This window comes from Acinonyx jubatus, chromosome A3 (assembly GCF_027475565.1).
Source record: "Acinonyx jubatus isolate Ajub_Pintada_27869175 chromosome A3, VMU_Ajub_asm_v1.0, whole genome shotgun sequence".
NCBI lineage: Eukaryota > Metazoa > Chordata > Mammalia > Carnivora > Felidae > Acinonyx > Acinonyx jubatus.
Window position 1 is genome coordinate 88222856 of NC_069388.1, and position 26351 is coordinate 88249206.

At 37.4% G+C, this 26351-nt stretch overlaps 1 protein-coding gene across 7 annotated transcripts in view; it reads left to right on the forward strand.

Moving 5' to 3' along the window:
* ALMS1 (ALMS1 centrosome and basal body associated protein) overlaps nt 1-26351 on the forward strand; it is a 219032-nt gene that overhangs the window by 114442 nt on the left and 78239 nt on the right. For all 7 annotated transcript variants that reach the window (XR_008289406.1, XM_053200768.1, XM_053200763.1 and 4 more), the window contains 2 exons: nt 13186-13427; nt 17142-17267. Coding sequence is in view for 6 of the 7 variants with exons in the window: in XM_053200768.1 (XP_053056743.1) it covers nt 13186-13427; nt 17142-17267 (368 nt within the window). In the remaining variant the exon portion in view is untranslated. The remainder of the gene's footprint in view (nt 1-13185; nt 13428-17141; nt 17268-26351) is intronic.

Genomic DNA, 26351 nt, shown 5'->3' on the forward strand with positions numbered 1-26351 from the left:
AGTGTGATTGTTGGGTTGTATGATGAGTATATGTATATTTTGTAAGAAACAGCCTAATTATTTTTCACAGTGGTTGTACCATTTTACATTTCTACTAGCAAAGTATGAGGGATCCAGTTTCTCTGTATCCTTATCAGCTTTTGGTACTCCCAATATTTTTTATTTTAGCCATCCTAATAAGTATAGAGGGGTATTCCCTGTCATTCTGATTTGCATGTCCCTAAAAGGCTAATAATGATGATGAACATTTTTTCATGTGCTTGTTTTCCATCTGTATATTTTCTTTGATGAAGTGTGTTCAAGTTGTTTTGCCAGTTTCTAATTGCACTGTTGTGTTTTTTAACTGATTAATTTAGATTTTATATCTGTTCTGGATACATGTTTTTTGTTGGATATGAGATTTGCAAATATTTTGCATGATAAAAAATCATATTTTCTTATTACGTTTAACGTTACTATTGTAATTTGTTTTCATTCTGAAAATGTCACTGATCTGATGGCCTGTGGCAGCCCCTTCAGGCAGGCTTCTGTATCCATTTTACATGTCTCTGTTATCTTTTGGACATGTCTTTGTTTCTGGCACGAGAAGATATTTCAGGCTCATCTTGTACTTTGCCATCCTCTGGAATTGGCCATTTCTCCAAGGATCCTGGTTTCTTCTAGTGGAAGGTGATATTTAGAAGCCAAGATTTGAGCACTAGGTGCTCATATATGGCTATGAGCCATAGCTCATATATGAGCCATATATGGCTATGAGCACTAGGTGCTCATATGGCACATATGGCTATTGGACTGCTCCCAGCCCTCGCAGTGGATATGTGTATGCACACACACACACACTCATTTGCATTTATTTTTTCTTTATCTATTAAAAACCATAAGCTCACACCAGTATATGGAGTTCTTAATGAATTTCATTTTACTTTTTTTCTCTTTCTGTATTTGTAACTCCCTTATCCAATAGTGAGAAACCTCACTTCCTATATGTTTTATGTCTTTATTTGGTCAGTCTCCCATTCTATAATTAATGTTCCATCTCTCCTGCCGTCCTCTTCCCAACCAGGATTCTGACTCACTACTTGAATTCTGACCCTCCATTCAGGCTACCTTTTTGTGTGGTTGTGCTTCTCCCACTGCTTGGGCTTTGACACTCCATGCTAGACTACCCCTCAACATGGATAACCTCCCCACAATTTGGTCTCTGACTCTCTCCCCACCCCCCCCCCCATCACAATGCTCACCCCATTCATATAGATAACCTTTCTCACCCACTTTAGCCTCTGACTCCCCATGCTGGACTACCTCTTCACATGGGTGTCTTCCTTATCCTACTTAGGCTTTTGATTTCTCACAGTGGGCTTCTCTGCTTGGGTGTTTTATTCTGTTCAGGATCTGGCTCAAGATGTAGACACCCTCCTTACCCCGGCTCTAATAACCCAGACCAGACTACCTTTCCTTACTCTGCTTGATCTCTGACTACCAAACTGGGCCACCTTCCATCCCTGGATGACACCCTTCTTCTGTAGGGGATCTGACTTCCCAATCCAGACTGCCTCTCCATGAAGATATTTTCTATACTCTGCTCCAGATCTTCCACTCTATGTCAGGCTGCTCCACCCTAGAGACACCTTCCGCATTCTGCTTGGGATCATCCCACATGCCAAGCTGGATCTGTGTCTCCATGGAAACTGTCCTCATCCTGATCAGGCTCTGATACTTATATCAGGCCACACCTCCACAGAGATTCTCTTCTTGCCCTGATTGGCTTACGATACCCTGTGTTAGGCTACTCTTTAATCCGGGCACTCTCCTCAGAACTAATAATGTTCTGATACCTTACTCTGGGATACTGTTGCCTTACTCCATGTAGGTGCCTACCTTATTTTGTCCATCTAATAGCTTTAAAATGTAATTGTTCTGGAAAGTGTAATTGTTCAGGAAGGAAAAGATAAAAGGAAGGGGAGAATTAAAAAAATTATGTTTAAATTCTAGGTAGTTAACATACAGTGCAGTATTGGTTTCAGTGATTCATCACTTACTTATAATACCCAGTGCTCATCACAGCAAGTACCCTCCTTAGTGCCCATCACCCATCCATCCCATCCCCCACACACCTCCCTCCATCAACCCTCAGTTCTCATTCATTAAGAGTCTCTTGTGGTTTGTTCCCCCTGGTCTCTTTTTTCCCCCTCTTCTTATATAGTCATCTGTTTTATCTTCTTAAATTCTACACATGAGTGAAATTATATTGGTAGTTGCCTTTCTCTGCCTGACTTAATTCACTTAGCATAATAAACTCTAGCTCCATCCATCCACAATGTTGTGTATGGCAAGATTTCATTCTTTTTGATGGCTGAGTAGTATTCCATTGTATATATATACCACATCATCGTTATCCATCATCATTCAACGGACAATGGGGCTTTTTCCATTGTTTGACTATTGTTGATAATGCTGCTGTGAACATTGAGATACATGTACCCCTTTGAATCTGAATCTGTATCTTTGTGTCCTGTGGGTAAATACCTAGTAGTGCTTACAGGATTGGAGGGTAGGTCTACTTTTAACTTTTTAAGGCACCTCCATACTGTTGTCCAGAGTGGCTGCATCAGTTTGCATTCCCACCAGCAGTGCAAGAGGGTTCCCCTTTCTCTGCATCCTTGCCAACACCTGTTGTTTCTTGTGTTTTTAATTTTAGCCATTCTGACAGGTGTGAGGTAGTATCTCCATGGTTTTGATTTGTATTTCCCTTATGATGAGTGATGTTGAGCATCTTATGTGTCTGTTAGCTATCTGGATGTCTTCTTTGAAAAAGTGTCTATTCATGTCTTCTGCCCATTTCTTCACTGGATTATTTGTTCTTTATAGATTTTGGATACCAACCCTTTATCAGATAGGTCATTTGCAAATATCTTCTGCCATTGTATCAGTTACCTTTTAGTTTTGTTGATCATTTCCTTTGCTGTGCAGAAGCTTTTTATCTTGATGAAGTCCCAGTAGTTCATGTTTGCTTTTGTTTGTCTTGCCTTTGGTGACTTGTCTAGTAATAAGTTGCTATGGCCAAGATCAGAAGTTGCTGCCTGTGTTATCCTCTAGGATTTTGATGGTTTCCTGGCTCACGTTTAGGTCTTTCATCCATTTTGAATTTATTTTTGTGTATGGTGTAAGAAAGTGGTCCAGTTTCATTCTTCTGCATGTTGCTATCCACTTTCCCCAACCATTTGTTGAAGAGACTTGTCTTTTTTTCCCCTTGGATATTCTTTCCTGCTTCCGTGCAGGAAGCAGAAAGCAGGAAGCATTTCTCGGTTTTCTGTTCTATTCCCTTGATCTGTGTCTCATTTTGTGTATTCTACTGTCTTAATGACTACAGCTTGGTAATACAGCTTGAAGTCTGGAAATATGATGTCTCCAGCTTTGCTTTGCTTTTTCAGGATTGTTTTAGTTATTTGAGGTCTTTTCTGGTTCCATATAAATTTTAGGATTGTTTGTTCTAGCTCTGTGAAAAATACTGTCGGTATTTTGATAGGGAGTACATTAAATGTGTAGATTGCTTTGGGTAGTATAGACTTTAAAAATATCTGTTCTTCCAGTCTATGAGCATGAAATGTTTTTCCATTTTTTTGTGTCCTCTTGAATTTCTTTCTTAAGTAAGTAAGTAGTTTTCAGAATACAGATCTTTTACCTCTTTGGTTTATTCATAGGTATCCTACAGTTTTTAGTATAATTATAAATGGGATCAATTCCTTGATTTCCTTTCCTGCTGCTTTATTATTGTTGTAGAGAAATGCAACCAATTTCTGTATGTTGATTTTATAGCTTTGCTGAATTCATGTATTCGTTCTACCTTACATTTCTTTCCTACATTTTTTAAAATTACCACAGGACATTTTTGTTGCTTGCTTATTCCATTTCATGCATATGAAATATAGAACATAGAGGTATATGTGAAAAGCTGCATATGTGTGTGTGTGTATGTACTTGTATAAATTATACACAGACACACACAGAGACTTTAACTGCCTTCCTTCTTTCCTGTATGTCTGTACTATGTTGGGTTTTATTCGAGCGTAAAAAAAAATTCTTTTAGTATTTCCTGAAGTCTGCTGGGAATCTGTTCTGGGTGTTTTTGTTTTGTTTTGTTTTTGTCTACATTTGATTCTGAAAATTTGATTCTGATTTTCTGTTAAGATTCCCTATATTTTTATCTATTTAATCTTCCATATTTTGATCTCTTAATGTACTCACAGTCATTTTAAAGTCCTTTCTGCACTAATTCCAGTATCTGAATCCTTTGTAAATCAGCTTTTCTTGTTTTTTCTCTCAATTTTTAGTCACTTTTTCCTGCTTGACAGATTCTATAACTTTTTATTATGTACCGGATGTTGTGAATTAAAACATTATAAGGACTGAAGGTGGTGTTACTTTCCACCAAAAGGATTTGCCCTTTCCTCTGTTAATCATACAAAATGAGAAGAAAGAGAGGAATTGCCAGAGAAGATGGCAGCGTAGGAGGACGCTGGGCTCACCTTGTCCTGCTGATCACTTAGATTCCACCCACACCTGCCTCAATAACCCAGAAAACCATCAGAAGATTAGCAGTACAGACTTTCCGGAGCCAAGTGTAGACAAGAGGCCCACGGAAGAGGGTAGGAAGGGCGGAGAGGCGGTGCGCTACATGGACTGGTGGGAGGGAGCCAGGGCGGTAGAGGGGCAGCTGGCCTGGCAAGGCGAAATCCCCGAGTCTGGCTTGCAAAAGCGGGGGGCGCCAGACTGCATGAGTTCTGACAGCCAGTGGGATTTAACATCTGGAACGTTATAAGTCAACAGCTCTGCTGGGAGAGCGGAAGGGTGAGAGGACAACGGGAGGGAGAGTTGTTGAGCCCTGGAAGACAGAGCTCAGCTCGGTGGGGAACAAAGGCGCTGGCCAGCGCCATGTCCCTCTCCCATCTCCCAGCTGAAACCCCAAAGGGAACCAGTTCATCGAACTTGCTTGCACCATGCAAACACCCAACGCTGTGCTTCTGTGGATCCATCCCTCCGATCAGGCGGCCACCCTCCCGGTGCTGCAGGGCCCCTCCTGCAGGGGACCACCGACTGCAAAGTGAGCTAGAGCCTGCCCCTCCCACCCCTGTGCACCTTGCAGATTCACCCCGGCTAATATGCCAGATCCCATCAAACCAGCACCACAAGCCTGGCAGTGTGCAAGTAGCCTAGACAGGGGCCACACCACTGCACAGTGAGTCCTGCCCCTGGAGAGGGGGTGATAAGGTACACACCATTCTGACTGTGGCCCTGCCCACCAACACAAGTTACTCCAGACAGCACAGGGAAAGTGCCCTGCAGTTCTGGGCCACCCCAGGGACTATCTAAAATGATGAAATGGAAAAATTCTCCTCAAAAGAAACTTCAGGAAGTAGAGACAGCTAATGAATTGATCAAAAACGATTTAAGCAATATAACAGAACATGAATTTAGAACAATAGTCATAAAATTAATCACTGGGTTTGAAAAAAGTATAGAGGACAGCAGAGAATCTGTTGCTACAGAAATCAAGGGACTAAGAAATAGTCATGAGGAGCTAAAAAATGCTATAAATGAGGTGCAAAATAAAATGGAGGTGACCACAGCTTGGATTGAAGAGGCAGAGGAGAGAATAGGTGAATTAGAAGATAAAATTATGGAAAAAGACGAAGCTGAGACAAAGATAAAAAAATCCTGGAGTATGAGGGGAGAATTAGAGAACTAAGTGATGCAATCAAACCCAACAATATCTGTATAATAGGAATTCCAGAAGAGGAAGAGAGAGAGAGAAAGGGGCTGCAGGTATACTTGAACAAATCATAGCTGAGAACTTCCCTGATCTGGGTAAGGAAAAAGGCATTGAAATCCAAGAGGCACAGAGAACTCCCTTCAGACATAACTTGAGTCGATCAACTGCACGACATATCATAGTGAAATTGGCAAAATACAAGGATAAAGAGAAAATTCTGAAAGCAGTTAGGGATAAACATGCTCTAACGTATAAAGGGAGACCGATAAGACTAGTGACAGACCTATCTAATGAAACTTGGGAGGCCAGAAAGGAGTGGCAGGGAATGTTCAATGTGATGAACAGATAAAATATGCAGCCAAGAATCCTTTATCCAGCAAGTCTGTCATTCAGAATAGAAGGAGAGATAAAGGTCTTCCCAAACAAAAACTGAAGGAATTCATCACGACTAAACCAGCCCTACAAGAGATCCTAAGGGGGATTCTGTGAGTGAAATGGATCAGATGGACTTGACAGATATATTTAGAACTCTGCATTCCCAAGCAACAGAATATAGTTCTTGAGTGCACATGGAACGTTCTCCAAGATAGATTACATACTGGGTCACAAAACAGCCCTTCATAAGTATACAAGAATTGAGATCATACCATGCACACTTTCAGACCACAATGCTCTGAAGCTTGAAATCAACCACAGGAAAAAGTTTGGAAAACCTCCAAAAGCATGGAGGTTAAAGAACACCCTACTAAAGAATGAGTGGGTCAACCAGGCAATTAGAGAAGAAATTAAAAAATATGTGGAAACAAATGAAAATGAAAATACAACAATCCAAAGGCTTTGGGATGCAGAGAAGGCAGTCCTGAGAGGAAAATACATTGCAATCCAGGCCTATCTCAACAAACAAGAAAAATCCCAAATACAAAATCTAACAGCACACCTAAAGGAAATAGAAGCAGAACAGCAGAGACAACCTAAACCCAGAAGGAGAAGAGAAATAATAAAGATCAGAGCAGAAATAAACAATATAGAATCTAAAAAAACTGTAGAGCAGACCAACGAAACCAAGAGTTGGTTTTTTGGAAAAATAAACAAAATTGATAAACCTCCAGCCAGGCTTCTCAAAAAGAAAAGGGAGATGACCCAAACGGATAAAATCATGAATGAAAATGGAATTATTACAACCAATCCCTCAGAGATACAAGCAATTATCAGGGAATACTATGAAAAATTATATGCCAACAAACTGGACAACCTGGAAGAAATGGAGAAATTCCTAAGCACCCACACCCTTCCAAACTCAAACAGCAAGAAATAGAAAGCTTGAACAGACCCATAACCAGCGAAGAAATTGAATCAGTTATCAAAACTCTCCCAACAAACAAGAGTCCAGGACCAGATGGCTTCCCTGGGGAATTCTACCAGACGTTTAAAGCAGAGATAATACCTATCCTTCTCAAGCTATTCCAAAAAATAGAAAGGGAAGGAAAACTTCCAGACTCATTCTATGAAGCCAGCCTTACTTTGATTCCTAAACCAGACAGAGACCCAGCAAAAAAAGAGAACTACAGGCCAATATCCCTGATGAATATGAATGCAAAAATTCTCAAGATACTAACAAATCGAATTCAACAGCGTATCAAAAGAATTATTCACCATGATCAAGTGGGATTCATTCCTGGACTGCAGGGCTAGTTCAGCATTCACAAATCAATCAATGTGATACATCACATTAATAAAAGAAAAGAACCATATGATCCTGTCAATCGATGCAGAAAAGGCATTTGACAAAATCCAGCATCCTTTCTTAATAAAAACCCTGAAGAAAGTCAGGATAGAAAGAACATAATTAAATATCATAAAAGCCATTTATGAAAAGCCCACAGCTAATATCATCCTCAATGGGGAAAAACTGAGAGCTTTCCCCCTGAGATCAGGAACACGACAGGGATGTCCACTCTCACCACTGTTGTTTAACATAGTGTTGGAAGTGCTAGCATCAGCAATCAGACAACAAAAGGAAATCAAAGGCATCAAAATTGGCAAAGATGAAGTCAAGCTTTCGCTTTTTGCAGATGACATGATCTTATACATGGAAAACCCGATAGACTCCACCAGAAGTCTGCTAGAACTGATACATGAATTCAGCAAAGTCGCAGGATACAAAATTAATGTACATAAATCAGTTCATTCTTATACACTAATAATGAAGCAGTGGAAAGACAAATAAAAAAACTGATCATATTCACAATTGCACCAAGAAGCATAAAATACCTAGGAATAAACCTAACCAAAGATGTAAAAGATCTGTATGCTGAAAACTATAGAAAGCTTATGAAGGAAATTGAAGAGATACAAAGAAATGGAAAAACATTCCGTGGTCATAGATTGGAAGAATAAATACTGTTAAAATGTCAATACTACCCAAAGCTATCTACACTCAATGCAATCCCAATCAAAATTGCACCAGCATTCTTCTCAAAGCTAGAACAAGCAATCCTAAAATTCATATGGAACCACAAAAGGCCCCGAATAGCCAAAGTAATTTGAAGAAGACCAAAGCAGGAGGCATCACAATCCCTGACTTTAGCCTCTGCTACAAAGCTGTAATCATCAAGACAGCATGGTATTGGCACAAACACAGACACATAGACCAATGGAATAGAATAGAAACCCCTGAACTAGACCCACAAAAGTATGGCCAACTAATCTTTGACAAAGCAGGAAAGAATATCCAATGGAAAAAAGACAGTCTCTTTAACAAATGGTGCTGGGAGAACTGGACAGCAACATGCAGAAGGATGAAACTAGACCGCTTTCTTACACCATACACAAAAATAAATTCAAAATGGATGAAGGACCTGAACGTGAGACAGGAAACCATCAAAACCGTAGAGGAGAAAGCAGGAGAAAACCTCTCTGACCTCAGCCATAGCAATTTCTTACTTGACACATCCCCAAAGGCAAGGGAATTAAAAGCAAAAGTGAACTATTGGGACCTCATGAAGATAAAAACTTCTGCACTGCAAAGGAAACAATCAACAAAACTAAAAGGCAACCAACAGAATGGGAAAAGATATTTGCAAATGACATATCGGACAAAGGGCTAGTATCCAAAATCTATAAAGAGCTCACCAAACTCGACACCCGAAAAACAAATAACCCAGTGAGGAAATGGGCAGAAAACATGAATAGACACTTCTCTAAAGAAGACATCCGGATGGCCAACAGGCACATGAAAAGATGCTCAACGTCGCTCCTCATCAGGGAAATACAAATCAAAACCACACTCAGATACCACCTCACGCCAGTCAGAGTGGCTAAAATGAACAAATCAGGAGACTATAGATGCTGGCAAAGATGTGGAGAAATGGGAACCCTCTTGCACTGTTGGTGGGAATGCAAAGTGGTGCAGCCGCTCTGGAAAACAGTGTGGAGGTTCCTCAAAAAATTAAAAATAGATCTATCCTATGGCCCAGCAATAGCACTGCTAGGAATTTACCCAAGGGATACAGGAGTGCTGATGCATAGGGGCACTTGTACCCCAATGTTTATAGCAGCACTTTCAACAATAGCCAAATTATGGAAAGAGCCTAAATGTCCATCAACTGATGAATGGATAAAGAAATTGTAGTTTATATACACAATGGAATACTACTTGGCAATGAGAAAGAATGAAATATGGCCTTTTGTAGCAACGTGGATGGAACTGGAGAGTGTTATGCTATGTGAAATAAGTCATACAGAGAAAGACAGATACCATATGTTTTCACTCTTATGTGGATCCTGAGAAACTTAACAGAATACCATGGGGGAAGGGAAGGAAAAAAAAAAAGGTTAGGGAGGGAGGGAGCCAAAACATAAGAGACTCTTAAAAACTGAGAACAAACTGAGGGTTGATGGGTGGTGGGAGGGAGGGGAGGGTGGGTGATGGGTATTGAGGAGGGCACCTTTGGGGCTGAGCCCTGGGTGTTGTATGGAAACCAATTTGACAATAAATTTCATATTTTAAAAAAATTAAAAAATAAAAAATAAATCCTAAAAAATGATCACTTCAGTCATGTCAGGTATTTTACTGAGTAAGCAGTGGGATGAAGCTGTAGTTGACTCATTATGCGTTTGATTTTTCCTGATTTGTGGCCTTCCTGGATTTTTGCTTTAATCCTGACAGATCTTTGATTCTGCAGTAAGTAAATACAGTGAGATAGTGTCTCAGATGTTTGAGTTCTTCTGTTTAGACTCTCAGGCCTTGAAGGTTTGAATGTGGCAAATGTAAGGGCAGCCCAGCTATGTTGTAGTTACACTTTCTTTTTCATATATTTTTTTAATGTTTATTTATTTTTGAGAGACAGAGCATGACTGGGGGGAGGGGCAAAGAGAGAGGGAGACACAGAATCCGAAGCAGGCTCCAGGCTCTGAGCTATCAGCGTCAGCTATCAGCCTGACAGAGGGCTTGAACTCATGAACTGCGAGATCATGAGTCGAAGTTGGATGCCCAACTGACTGAGCCACCCAGGCACCTCTGTAGTTACACTTTCTTAATGGAAATTTGTTCCATAAGAACCCAAACATTACAATTGATTTTACTTTTTTTGGCTCAGCCCCTTTCTTGGGAATGGCACTTCTGGTTTTTTTCTCTCGAGTGTGGAATGTGTCCTCAGATTTTAAAGTTCTCTCGCTCAGGCAGTAGGTTTTTAGCTTCCTGCCTTATTCAGGTTCAAAATTTGGCAAATGTCTTGAGGAGGAGACCTGATGTTTGTTAAAGGTCCCTCTGTCTAATGGGACTTGGTTTGTTATTAATGCCTTGACTATGAAGCAGAATTCACTCTGCTTCTCTGACTCAATTTCACATTCTCCCATACCATCCTGATACTAAGAAAATGTCCTGGGGGGAAATTGGCTTGGCATTTTGCTAGATTTCACTCCATGGTAGCGCATGAGTTCCTCAAAAGCTCTGGTGATTTCTCTTTCCCAGGGGAGTATGTCTGCCTACACTCAGTCCCTGCCCATAATCTCCAAAATCCCTTCTCTAGCATATTAGATGATATTATTTCCTGATTGCTTCCATAGCTCTCTGATATCTTTTACCTATGATTTTTATAATTTATTCAATTTTATTTCCTTGTTGTAACAGGAATGATGGCCTGTGGCTATGTACTGTATTCTACCTGGAAATGGAAGTCCTATTTAGGTTACCTTTAATTTCTCTAATGAATAGCTTCCTACGTAGAGTTCTTACATTTTTAATTATACTATTAGGTATTTGATATTTGTGATCATATTACAGATGGCATATTTTTTAGCCTTTAATTTTATAATTTTTCTGATACCAAAAGTGGATTTTTAAAAATTTCTATCTCCTATCTGGCAACTTTTCTAAAAATCTGTATTTTAATTAGTTATGTTTAGATTGTTTTAGGTTTTCTGTGTACCTAAGTATATAAAATATGTATTATTATTTCTTCTTTCTTCTTTCTCCTGACTTACTGCTAATGCCATTTAAGACCTTTACTAAAGTTGAACAGAAATGGTGAGAATTGACATCCTTATTTTGTTCCTAGTCTAACAGTGAGCATTTTCTACATTTCAGTATGAATCGGATGGTTGCTCTAAAGTTTTTTGTGATTTCCCTTTGCTACAAGTTTTTATCATACATAATTCTTGAGCTTCATCAAATGCTTTTTTAGCTATATTTATGTGGTCATAAACATTTTCTCTATTTTTTTGACGTGGTGAATCATGTTGATTGATTTTTGAGTGTTAACTCACCTTACATTCCTGGAGTAAACCATCTTGGTATGAATTCGCATACATACAGCGTTTGGTTTTCTAATATTTTACTTAGTATTCTTGCTTGCATATTCATAAGGAAGATTGACCTCTTATTTTCTTTTCTCATAATTTTCCTCTTCAGTTTTCCTATTCAATTGAATAGTAGACAGAAGGTAGAAATTGAAGGGTTCTTCTGTTTTGTAATACATTATTACTGTATCTAATACAATATTAATACAGTATTACTCTGTTTTTAAAAAATATTTTTGAGTAAGTTTATTTTTTTTTTAAGTTTATTTAAAGAGAGAGAAAGCATGAGTCGGGGAGGGGCAGAGGGAGAGGAAGAGAAAATCCCAAGTAGGCTCTGCGCTGTCAGTCTAAGCCTCATGCAGGGCTACATCTCAGGAACTATGAGATCATGGCCTGCGCTGAAATCAAGAGCTGGATACCTAATAGACTGAGCCACCAGGTGCCCCTTGAGTACTTTTAGGTCTACAGAAAAGACAGACATAATAGGGTTCCCTGTATCCATCTGCCAGCTTTTCCTATTAACATTCTACATTACGGTTGTGAACATTTGTCAAAATTAAGAAGGCAACATTTGTACATTATCATTAACTATACTCCCAACTTTATTTATATTTCATATTTTTTCCATTAATGGCTTTTTTTTTGTTCCAGGACCCAGTTCAGTATTTACAATTCCCTTTAGATAGTTGTCATGTCTCTTTAGTCCTCTCTTTTCAATGACAGTGCCTCATTCCTTCCTTTTTTTCATGATTTTGACAGTTTTGACAAATATTGGTTAGATATTTTGTAGAATGTCCCTCAGTCTGGGTTTGGCTGATGTTTTTCACATGATTAGACTTGAATTAGGAGTTTTGGCAAAGAATACCATAAGAAGGAAATACCCATTGCTTTACATCATAGCATAGAGAATGTGACATCTGCATGACAACATTGGTGATATGAACCTTCATCACCATGGTGTTCACTAGGTTTCTACACTATAAAGTTACTATTTATCCCTTTTTATTACTCTGTTCTTCGGAGTCCAGTTGCTTAATCCAGCCCATACTCAAAGGAGAAGGGAGAGATTAATTTTCACCTCCTTGGATGGGGAAGTATCTACATATATTATTTGGAATTCTGTAAACAAGATTTATCTTCTTTCATTTTGCATTTATTCAGTAATTTCTTTATTCTGTTTTAATATTAATTCTCTAAAATCATAGTACATAATTACAATTTTGAAAATCTCTGGTTCCCCCACTAACATATAAACTTCTTCATGCAAGTCATTATTTCTTGTTTATTTTTATACACTATGCATTTAATTTATAGTGGACTTCTAGTAATTTTTTGAAATGAATGTATTTTTACTTCAACTGAAAAGTACTATTACTCAGCTAAATTGTGTGATAGCATTCTAAATTGAAGTTTAAAGTAGATTTTAAAATGAATAAAAGTAAACTCATGCACAATTGGATTATAAGTATCTCAGATGGCAAAGGGTACTGTAGAAATAACCATTTGAAGTTGATGTATCTCCACAAAATATTCCTTGAAGCTACCTTTGGAAAGAGATTATAGTATTTGATAAGCCATGGATATGACCTGCTGTGTCCTTTCTCTTTTTTGTTCAGACCGTCAGAGGAGATTAAGACCCCATTTTCTGCCTTTTCTGGAAAATTATCATCTGATGCAGTCACTCAGATAACAACAGAAAGTCCAGGAAAAACCATGTTTTCATCTGAAATTTTTATTAATGCTGAAGATCATGGATTTGAAATTCCAGAGCCCAGTACCCAGAACCTGGACAAAGTTCCTGTCAAGTTTGTGTCATCATCTTCAGTTCAACAGATTACTCATCCTCATGGCACAGATGGTAAGAGAATGTGATTACATTTTAGGTCATAATACCAACTTTTATATGCAGTGATCTCAGAAATTTGTGAGGAGGTCTTTCTAGTGAGAAAACGAAATTTTTGTTTTATGCATTAGGATCCAAGCGATTCTATCCATCTTTTATTTACACAGCTATGAAGAGAGTGTGATTATGTTTTTGCCTTAATTTCTAGTGGAGTTACAACTTATGTGGAAGTTGGTGTGACTGGGTGGCTCAGTTGGTTAAGTGTCTGACTCTTGGTTTCGGTTCAGGTCATGATCTCATGGTTCGTGAGTTCGAGTCCCGCATTGGGCTCTGTGCTGGCAATGAAGAGCCTTCTTAGGATTCTCTCTCTCCCTCTCTCTCTGCCACTACCCCCACCTCAAAATAAATAAATAAACTTAAAAAAAAAAACTTATGTGGAACTCATGCTGCTTGCGATTGACATATTTTTATCTCGTGATACTTATAATAATGCAAGTAGTTCATAAAAATTTAAAAACTGTGGAGGTCTAGTTTTAGGCTGGCAGGTGAATTATTGGCATTTTGTCTTATATTAAATGTTACATATAAGACAATGTTAAATAGTAGCAAAAATACATAATAGTACAAATACAATACCAATCTGTTTCTTATAAAATAATGACCAAGGACCTAGGTTGACTTGCTGTCTTCAAAACATGGATCCCACAGTTACCTTGGATTCACCACCACAATCAGCTAGAAGGGACAGAAAAAGCATAGAGAAGCACTTGTGGAGGCACCTGGGTGGCTCAGTTGGTTAAGCATCTGACCCAATGGATTGGCTCAGGTCACGCACTCACGGTGTTCGGGTTCAAGCCCTATGTCAGGCTCTGCGCTGACAGCGTGGAGCCTGCTTGGAGTCTCTTTCTCTGCCCCTCTTTCTCTGCCCCTCCTCTGCTCTCTTTCTCTCTCAAAGTAAATAAATAAACTTTAAAAAGAGAGAAGCACACGTACTAGGCCTAGAAGTGGCTCAGATCATTTTCTCGTAGCTAGGAATAGTTTAGCTGTGTTTTTCAGGATGAAGAGTGGATTTTGATGAACAGCTAGCAGTCTCTGCCATAAGGTCTACATTTAGAGTGTTCATATTGCTGTTGTCACAGTGATATTTCAATAGTGCTTATACAGTATAACATTCAAATTAGAGTGTTATTTCCTCTTTCAGACCAATAACAGGAAAATTAACAATTAAGTTTCTGTTCTTCCCTCAAATGAGGGTGGGAACTTTAAGTTACTAATTTTAAAGTATTTAGTAGTTAGCACAGGTCTACTCAAAATGTTACTTTCAGTTTTTCTCCTAATGCAAAAAGGTTATCTATCTGTAGATAAGATGGGATACACCTAAATATATAAAGAGAATTTCTTGGTTCAGCATTTAACTTTCAGTGAATTTAATTTAAATAAGTACATTTATATGTTAAGATAAGATGGGATACACCTAAATATATAAAGATAATTTCTTGGTTCAGCATTTAACTTTAGTGAATTTAATTTAAATAAGTACATTTATATGTTAAGATGGTTATACTTCTTAAACATTTTCATTGTGAAAAAAATGCCCCCCAAATCTACAGTTTAATAAATATCACAAAGAACACCTTTCTGTCTATATCAGTTACCTAGTACTACAGTGATACTATTAAACAACCTTGAAAATCTCAGTGCTTTATAACAATAAACATTTGCTTTTTTCACTCATGGGCTTTGTGGGTCAATTGGAGTTTGGCTTTAGGCTACAGAAATGGTTTGGGTCTGTTCCATATGCCTTGTTCTGAAACCAAGGCTAATGAGACAATACATACTTTGGGTTATGTTGTTCTCATGGTGGGAGAAGCACAAGAGGGGAAATCCAACTGTGAGAGTGTGGTTTAAACTTCTGCTCACATCAAATGCATACATTTATATAGAGACCATAATTTATGGTTTTACCTTTGTATACAGGACCTGGAAGGATTCCTTTAAAGGATTAATATTATTGGATTACTAATAAAATATTATGTTTAATACTGTGGATTTAAAAGTAAAATTTGGTGGGGTTTTTTTTGTATGAAAACATTTTAAATTTCAAAGAATCGTATGTTAAACACATGACTGTGTGGTCACTATTCTGAATTTTAAAATTCAGAATAATATACTATATGTTTATATTTGGTTTGTTTTCAAATTTTTTGAAGAAATTTATTTTATAGTTGAACTTTCTTCTTTACTCTTCTCCAGTCTTTTTATTCTTTCCCAACAGCAACCATTATTTTCTTTATTTACATTTATTCATTAGATATTTGATATTATATTTTTCTTTCATGACACTGTATGTAGTATTTTTCCTGTGTGGTTTTGCTGGTATATAGAAACACAATTGTGTTTTTTAATACCAATGTTGTGCACAGTGACTGTGCTAATAAATTCACTATTATTCCTACCAGTTTAAATTTTATGACAATAATCACATGAAAAGATTCTAAACATAATTACTGGGGAAATGCAAATGTTTACCATAATGATATGCCATTACACACCCACCAAATAGCTAAAATTAACTAACAACAACAAAACTATACCAATTTTTATGTATTTTCTTAAAATTGGGAATTTATACTTCTATAATTGAAACTTTATTTTGAAAAGAATAAATTTATTTTGGAGATCTTTCACATAGAAGTGAATTAGACTTATTTTCTATGGCTCTGGGGGACAGTATAAGACCATAAGATCAGTAGTAAGGGGTTAACAATTTGGGGTTCAATGTAAGATAAAGTGGGTTTTAGTTAGAGCCATCCGTACATGGACTAGATTGCTAAAAAAACTGATCTCAATGAAACCTACCCCTACCACTCTATTTTTTTTTTTTATTTTTTTAAATGTTTATTTATTTTTGAGACCGAGAGAGACAGAGCATGAATGGGGGAGGGTCAGAGAGAGAGGGAGACACAGAATCCGGAGCAGGCTCCAGGCTCTGAGCTGTAAGCACAGAGCCGACGCGGGGCTCGAACTCACGGACTGCGAGATCATGACCTGAGCCGAAGTTGGATGCTTAACCGACTGAGCCACCCAGGCACCCCCCTACCACTCTATTTAAACTGCATCTTGCCCTGGTTTCCCTAGTAGTCCTACTAATAATCCTCAGCATTTTCTAATTTCTTTTTCATGTAACTTATAATTTATTAAAATAATAAATAATTTACTTATTTAATGTGTTATTACTGTATATCTCCTTCCTCTAGAATGCTAGCTCTTCTTGAAGGCAGAGATTTTTTGTTTTAGTTCATATATGCCAAGAATCCTTTTTTTTTTAAAGTTTATTTGTTTGTTTATTTTTAAAGAGAACGAGCACAAGTGGCAGGGGTGGGGGGAATCTTGAGCAGGCTGCATGCTCTGTGTGGAGCCCAACACGAGACTCAGTCCTATGACCTTGGGATCATGATCTGAGCCAAAATCAAGAATCAGACACTCAACCAACTGAGCCACCCAGGCAGACCTAAAGTTTATTTTTTTAGGTCATCTCTACACCCAGTATGGAGCTCAAACTCACAACCCTGAGATCAAGAGTTGCATGCTCTTCCAGCTGAGCCAGCCGGGTGCCCTGATATATGCCACAAATCTTGTACACTGCATGGCACATTAAAGGCACTCAATATTTGTTTAATGAATTTTAACAAATCTTCTTATTAATTGTTCTCATCTTTATCTCCTTAGCCCAGCCTTCACTGTTGCCATATAAGCCTCCTGGTAGTACCAGGATGTACTATGTTCCACAATTAAAACAGATTCCTTCTTATCTGGATTCCAGATCAGATACCACCGTTGAGAGCTCTCACTCAGGTAATCTGCATAAATTAATCAAATTTTTATTTTTTGAAATTTTATTTGTGGTTTAGCTGGTTAATTCTAGAATGACATGTGAAAATTCAGTGATATTTAAGCCTTTAATGAAATATGGAGCTTTTCATGAGCCAGTCTATGGTTCAGAAAAGTAAGTTATTTGGCAAGATGTATTTAATGAAGAAAATTGTATGGATAATTGTTTGTTTGGTTTAGTGGACTCCTTTTCAGACAAAGGTTTCCAAGTTTTCTCTGTTCACAGTGCCCTTAGTGTTTTGGTGATTTTTTTTTTCTCATTATTATATGGAATGCATGTAAAAACAAGAAGTATTTTTAGAAACAGCTATAAGTTTATTAGGACATAAATATTTGCTGTTTTGATTTAGCAACTTAATAAAAATATTAGGTATTTCCTTTTGGTTTTGGGTTTTGAAAGAAAATATTTTACTTTGTTCATAAATAACCACAGTTATTTACTAATGAGATATGTGCAGCTATTAGAACCCTTGTACAACTTTTCAAACCTTGATATGAAATTGAACACAACCACAGTTATTTGCTGCTTTTACTATAGAAACCCAAAAATCTAGCTTTGCAAAGATACAACATCATTGAAAGGAATATAGCATTATCTAATATTGAAATTTAATGTTTATTTGTTTTGTGAAAGAGCATGAGCGGGGGGGGGTGGGGGGGGCGGGGAGGGGGCAGAGAGAGAGGGAAAGAAAGAAAGAATCCCAAGCAGGTTCCGCACTACCAGCATAGAGCCTGACATGGGGTTCAAACCCACGAACCGTGAGATTATGACCAGAGCCAAAATCAAGAGTCAGATGTTTAACCAACTGAGCCTCCCAGGCACCCCTAATATTGAAAATCGAAAGTACTTTGAGCTAGTAGTTTGTGTAGTGTACACTAGATACCAGGTATTAGTGTTGTTTCTGTAGAGTTTTAAAATAGCCCACAGCACCCCTGTGAGATCGCCACCGGCAAATTGCAGATTTAGAAGATGAGTAGCACCCCATGCAGGAACTCAGTAAATATTTCCTGTTGGGATTTTAAGATAAGGATACTGAATTGGTGTGGTGTAGGGTTTGGATTGATGGGATAACATTTTGAGATGACTTGGTTCAGTTCAGATATAAATTTTTTTTTTCACAATTTGCCAATAGACATCTTTATATGTATAAGAATTGTACATGACGAATTTTCCCTAGTCTTAGGCATATTTTTTGGTTAACTTTCCGAGGACCGAACAAGTATCTAACGGTAACTAAAAGCACCTGGTATAACTGCTTCTAATTCCCCACTATGATGCTACTAAAAAAAAAAAAAAAGACCAACAAAAATGCTCTTATTACCAAATGTTAAGATTATTTTTTTTTTAATTATTATTATTTTTTTTAACGTTTATTTATTTTTGAGACAGACAGAGCATGAATGGGGGAGGGTCACAGAGCGAGGGAGACACAGAATCTGAAACAGGCTCCAGGCTCTGAGCTGTCAGCACAGAGCCCGACGCGGGGCTTGAACCCACGGACCGTGAGATCATGACCTGAGCCGAAGTCGGATGCTTAACCGACCAAGCCACCCAGGTGCCCCAGGATTAATTATTAATTAAGCCTATAATCAGAGACTGGAAGAAATTTTCACTATATGCAAGGCTATGACACTTGGAGCACCTAGGTGGCTCAGTCAATTGAGCATCTGACTCTTGAGTTTAGCTTGGATCATGATCCCAGGGTAGTGGGATCGAGTCCTGCATCTCGCTTTGTGCTGAGCATGGAGCCTGCTTTAGATTCTCTCTACCCCCTCTGCCCCTTTCCCCTGCTCATGCACTCTCTTATAAAATAAAAATAATAATAATAATAATAATAAATAAAAAGTAAAATAATAAAAATAAAAACACACTTAGCGGGGATTTATTCCTGAGTTGCAAGGATGGTTCAGTATTTTCAAATGAATCAACACAGTACATCTGATCTTTTTCAATGGATACACAGAAAGCATTTGATAAAGTACAACATCCATTCATGATTTAAAAAAAAAAACCCTCAATAAAGTAAGTTTAGATTAAGCATACCTCAACATAATAAAAGCCGTATATGAAAAACGCACAGTTAGCATCATCCTAAGTGGGGAAAAACAGAGGGCTTTTCCTCTAGGGTTAGGAATAAGACAGGGCTGTCCACTCTCACCACTTACATTCAACATACTATTGGAAGTCCTAGTCATAGCAATCAGACAACTAAAAGAAATAAAAGGCATCCAAATCACCAAGGAAGAAGTAAAACGTTCACTGTTTGCAGATGATGTGATACTATATATAGAAAACCCAAAAGGCCCCGCCAAAAAACTGCTAGAACTGATAAATGAACTCAGTAAAGTTGCAGGATACAAAATCAACATTCAGAAATTGTTGAATTTCTATACACCAATAATGAAGCAGCAGAAAGAAATTAAGGAAGCAGTCTCATTTACAATTGCACCAAAAACAATAAAATACCTAGGAATAAACCTAACCAAAGAGATGAAAGACCTGTACTCTGAAAAATATAGAATACTGATGAACGAAATTAAAGATGACACAAAGAAATGGAAAGACATTCCATGCTCATGGATTGAAAGAACAAATATTGTTAAAATGTCTATACTACCCAAAGCAGTCTACACATTTAATGCAATGCTTCTGAAAATACCCACAGCATTTTTCACAGAGCTTAAACAAACAATCCTAAAATTTATATGGAACCACAAAAGACCCCCGAATAGCCAAAGCAACCTTGAAAAAGAAAAAACTGGAGACATCACAATTCCAGACTTCAAATTATATTATAAAGCGATAGTAATCAAAGCAGTATGGTCCTAGCACAAAAATAAACCCATAGATCAGTGGAACAGAATAGAAAACCCAGAAATGAACCCACAGTTATATGGTCAGTTAATCTTCAACAAAGCAGGAAAGAATATCCAATGGAAAAAAGACAGTCTGTTCAACAATGGTGTTGGGAAAACTGGACAGCATACAAAAGAATGAAACTGGACCACTTTCTTACACCATACACAAAGATAAAGTCAAAATAGATTAAAGACCTAAATGTGAGGCGTGAAACCATAATCCTAGACAAGAACACAGGCAGTAAATTCTTTGACTTCAGTTGTAGCACTTTCTTTCTAGATATGTCTCCTGAGACAAGGGAAACAAATTCAAAAATAAACTATTGGGACTTTGTCAAAATAGAAAACTTCTGCACAGGGAAGGAAACAATCAATAAAGCTAAAAGGCAACCTGTGGAATAGGAGAAGATATTTGCAAATGACATATGATAAAGGGTTAGTATCCAAAGTATATAAAGAACTTATAAAACCCATTACCTTAATAATGACTAATCCAGTTAAAAAATGGGCACTATACCTCCCCCCACTCATGTTCTCTCTCTCTCGAAAACTAAAAAATAAAAATGGGCAGAATATATGAGTTAGACATTTTTCCAAAGAAGGCATCCAGATAGCAAACAGATACATGAAAAGATGCTCAATGTCATTGATTATCAGCGAAATGCAAATCAGAACTACAATGAGAGATCACATCACACCTGTTAGAATAGCTAAAATCAACAACACAAGAAACAACAGGTGGTTGTCAAGGATGTTGTCAAGGATGTGAACCCTCATGCACCTTTAGTGAGAATGCAAACTGGTGTAGTCACTCTGGAAAACCATATGGAGGTGCCTCAGAAAGTGAAAAATAGAACTACTCTATGATCTAGTAATTGCACTACTGGGTGTTTACCCAAAGTATACAAAAATACTAACTCAAAGTTACACATGCATATGCGTCCTGGTGTATCTACACCAGTACCAGCTACCATAGCCAAATTGTGGAAACAGTCCCAGTGTCCATCATTTGATGAATGGATAAAGAAGAGGATGTATATATACACGTATATACAATGGAACATTACTCAGCCATAAAAGAGAATGAAATCTTGTCATTTGAAATGACATGGATGGAGCTAGAGAGTATTATGCTAAGCAAAATAAGTCAGAGAAAGACAAATACCGTATGATTTCATTTATGTGGAAATTAAGAAACAAAACAAATGAGCAAAGGGAAGAAGAAGAGAGAGAGGCAAATCAAGACACAGATTCTTAACTAGAGAACAAACTGATGGTTACCAGAGGGGAAAAGGGTGGGGGGATGGGTTAAATAGGTGATGGGGAGTGCACTTGTTGTGATGAGCACTGGGTAACATATGGAAGTGTTGAATTACTATATTGTATCCTGAAACTCCTATTACATGGGATATTAACTGGAATTTAAATACAAACTTTAAAAAAATAGCACACTTAATGGAAAACACACACACACACACACAAATGGCTACCAGCAAAAACAATTGGACAGGAAAACTTTGATCAGTCTTTTACTTTCAGGCCCCAGGTCAGAAGACGGAATGTCTACCAATAAAAATCTGATCTGATGTCTTAATACTTTTTGAGGCCCATAGTGTCCTGCTATTTGTTTATGTCCCTCTTTCATATAGTTGGAGACATTAATTTTAAGAAGTATTGGACAGTGGTGGGAGGAGAAAATAATTCAGTGATGGTACATTGTGTCCTGAGAAATATTGTCCCTGTGAGTAAAGTATTGAATACATCACTAAGACAACAGGAGATCTAATAACTATATTATACTTGAGATTATAATTTTCATGTTCTCCATCTGTTCTCAGAGTGAGAAAGTTGATAGTAGGAAAATCCTTTCTTAAACCAGTAGAGCTACTCTAGGATGAAAGCCTAGGAATTATTCTAATAGCGGTTGTCAATTAATATATCATGCATCAGTAGATACGAGAAAGATCCACTTAGCATTTTGGGCCAAGGGCAAGTCATATACCATTAGTGGTAAACATATGGGCCAAATAGATTTTTCCTCAACTGAGAATGAATAAACATTTGAATTAATTAAATCCATAAAATATAAATAAGAGAAAGGTAACAACTCCCCAAAGATGAGATAGTTGTTAGACATTTACTTATTATGCCCAGTAACATTCTTAAGATTCCTAAGTAGAACAGGATTCTATTTATAATAGATAGTAAGTTCTGAAACCTGACTTTTTTTGGTAAGCAATTTTATTCCTTATACCCGTGCTCATTATAGACATTCAAATATTTATATATTAATATTTATATATTAATAATCATGGTCAATAGGAGCAAAAAGCTATGGGGAGAGAACTGGTTGGAACATTTTAAAGGAAGTGGGGCATTATAGCAGGGAAAATGGTAATGACCTAAGAATCTGTCTCTTGATAAAAGCAACAAAAAATTGGCAAAACTTTTTAGAAAACTTTTTCAAAACTTGCCCTAATCTCATCCCCAGACTGAGTTCTGTAATAACCTTGAAAAGTATCAGCCTGCTTTCCCAGGACTAGAGGGAACAGAACAGAGCTAGACCTGTTTCAATACTTCATTCCCAAAGAATTGTCAATATTTGATCTGTCATTCATAAGACTTGTCCTTATTTAATCTCATTCAGAGATATTCATTCATTGTAAAAAGCCTGTGTGTGTGTGTATGTGTGTGCGTGCGCATGCATGTGCACATGCTTGGGATGCAAGAATGTTTATAGGCAAATGTTTTAATGTTATAATGCCTGATGCAAACAATAGAGTAACCAAAAGCTTAAATGTAAAACCAGGGATTTATGCCCATAGATGTTTAAAAGCTTTGACATATTCCTGGGACTCTAGAAGAGTGTCCATGTGCATATAGCTGTGTGTATTCTCAGGAAAGACCTGAAAAGACCCTACCCTTTACCTACAGCTCCCCTTGAGTCTCTGTGCAAGAAGAAAAGGAAGGCTAAGGCAGAGTTGACAACTGCATAGCTCAAAGTTGAAGGTATACCCTGACATGCACACAAAGTCCCTTTGTAAATCTCCCATGTTTACTGGTTCTAGGTGTTTGAGGATGTCTCAGTCTAGGCATTAACTGACCACCAAGCTATTTGAATAGAAACTTCAATAGATTTTACATAATTCGTTCAGAAAAGTTACTTAAAAAAAAAAAACATAAAGCAACAACAGCAAACTTTGGGAAGTGGATAGAATCTGATTTCCAGGATTACCAATTTTATTATTTAAGATGTTTCATTTTCAACAAAAAAATACAAGCTATGGAAATTAAAACCAAAAAAATACGGTTTATACACAAGAAAAATAACAGTTTAGAAACTGTCTGTGGGAAATTCCAGACATTAGACTTAACTAAAGACTTAACTACTTAAAATATGTTTGAAGAGCTAAATGAAACCATATCAAAGAACTAAAGGAAAGTATGAGAACAGTGTTTTAATCAAATAGAGAATTTCAATGAAAAGTTAGAAATTACAAAAAAAGAGAGCCAAATAGAAACTCTGGAGCTAAAAAGCACAAAAGATAGAATTAAAAATTCACTAGAGGAGCTCAGCAGGCAGAAGAAAGAATCAGTGAACGTGAAGATAGGCCAATTGAGATTATCCAGTGTGAGAAACAGAAAGAATAAAGAATGAAGAAAGAGGAACGGAATCTTAGAATCCTCTGGAACACCACCAGGAGTACTATTTTATACATAATAGGAGTTACAGAAGGAGAGAAAAAAAATGGGATTGAAAGAATATTTGGAGAAAACTTCCCAAATTTTATGGTTACTATGAATCTGTACATCTGATGAACTGAAGGAAATCCAAGCAGGATAAACTTAAAAATATCCACATTTAGAAACACCATAATCAAACTGTTAAAAGTATAAAGAGAATGTTAAAACCAGCAAGAGAGAAGTTACTTATTGTGTACAAAGGATCCTCAATAAGATTAATAGCTGATTTCTCATCAGAAACCTTGGAGGCCAAAAGGCATTGCAATCACATATTCAAAGAACTGAAAGAAAAAAAATGTGTCAACCAAGGATTCTGTATTTGGCAGAACTACCCTTCAAAAACGGAGAAATTAAGACATTTCCAGATAAACTCAGTTGATTGCTAGCATGCTGACCTATGGGAAACACTAAGGGATTCATCAGGATGAAATGAGTAGACATGAGACAGTAACCTGAATCCATATGAAAAAATAAAGAGTGCTGGTAAAGATAACTACATAGGTTAACTATAAAAGTATAAACATATTTTTGTTTCTAATTCCATTTTCTTTCATATGATTTCAAAGACATGCATAGAGCAATAATAATAATTCTTATTTTACAAAAACGTATAGAGATATAACTTGTGGAAATAACAGCATAAAGAAAGGAGGAGAGAGAGCTATACAGTAGAAAAGTTTTTATATACTGTTGAAATTCAGTTTTAACCCAAATAGATTGTTAATTTATATTAAAACATGGATGGCAATTCCAAGAACAACCACTAAGAAAAATAACTAAAAATATATATAGTAAAAGCGTCACCATAGGAATTAAAATGCTACACTAGTAAATATCTATTTAACACCAAAAAAAAAAAAATGTACTAGTAGAGAAACTGAGGGAAAAAAAAAGACATAATACTAGAGAAAAAAGTAGAAAAATAGCTGACCTAAATCCTCCATTATCTGCAACTGCATTAAATGTAAATGAAGGTTATACTCCCATTAAAAAGGCAGAGATTGGCAAGGTAGATAAAAAGACATCCAACTCTGTATGCTGTCTACAGAGAATTTTATTTAGTTTCAAAGACAAACTAGCTGAAAGTTAAAAGATATAAAAGGATATGTCATGTAAACAGTAACCAAAGAGGGCTAGAGTGTCTATTATTAGACATTATAGACTTTAAAATTTATTAGTAAAAACAAAGTTCATTTTGTAATGATAAAAGCATTAATAAATCAAGAAGATAAATTATAAATGTATATGCACCTAACAACAGAGTCCCAAATACATAAAGAAAACTGGCAGAATTAAGGAAGGAAGGAAGGAAGGGAAGGGAAGGGAAGGGAGGGGGAGGGGAGGGGAGGGGAGGGGAAGGGAAGGGAAGGGAAGGGAAGGGAAGGGAAGGGAAGGGAAGGGAAGGGAAAGGAAGGGAAGGGAAGGAAAGGGAAGGACACCTGATACCTGATGCTATTAAAGGGAGAAATACACAATTCAAGCCAGTTGAAAAGTCACATATTGTATAATTCCATTTATATGAAATGTCCAGAACAAGGAAATCCATATAGACAGAATGTAGATTAGTGGTTGCCAGCAGCTGTGGGAGAGGGGGAAATGGAGGGTAATTGCTAATGTGTCTATTTCTTTTGGGGGTGACAAAAATGTTCTGGAATTAGATAGCAGTGGTGGTTGTAAATATACTAAAAATTACTCGTTTGTACACTTGTTAAATTTGTGGATTTTATGTTACTTGAATTGTATCATCAATTTTTTTATTATTTATTTTTAATGTTTATTTTGAGAGAGCGAGCGAGCAAGCCAGTGGGGACGGGCAGAGAGAGAGGGAGATACAGAATCTGAAGCAGGATCCAGGCTCTGAGCTGTCAGGCTTCATGACCTGAGCCAAAGTTGGACACTCAACCAACTGAGCCACCCAGGCACCCCTATTTTTAATTTATTCTTTAAATGTTTGTTTATTTTGAGAAAAAGAGAGCACATGAGCTGGAGGGGCAGAGAGGCAGAGCAGGAATCCCAAGCAGGTTCTGCACTGTCAGGCTCTGTATTGTGGCTTGATCTCACAAACCATGCACAAGGCTTGATCTCACTAACCATGAGATCATGACCTGATCCAGAATCAAGAGTTGGTTGCTTAATCAACTGAGCCACCCAGACACCCCTATATCTCAATTTTTTAAAAGGGAGGGGTAGGGAGTTGCCAGGGAAGATGGCAGAGTAGGAGGATCCTACTCACCTCATCTCACAGATACACCTCGATAACATTTACATCAGTGTAAATAACCCAGAAAACGACCCAAAGACTGGCAGAGCAGATAGATGCTCCACAGCTAATTGTTGTGAAGAGGTCACAAGAAAAATGGCAGGAAGAGCAGAGAGAATCAGGGACCAAACTGATCTACAAGACTGACCATGAGAGGAAGGGGGACCTGCACTGGGAAGATAAAT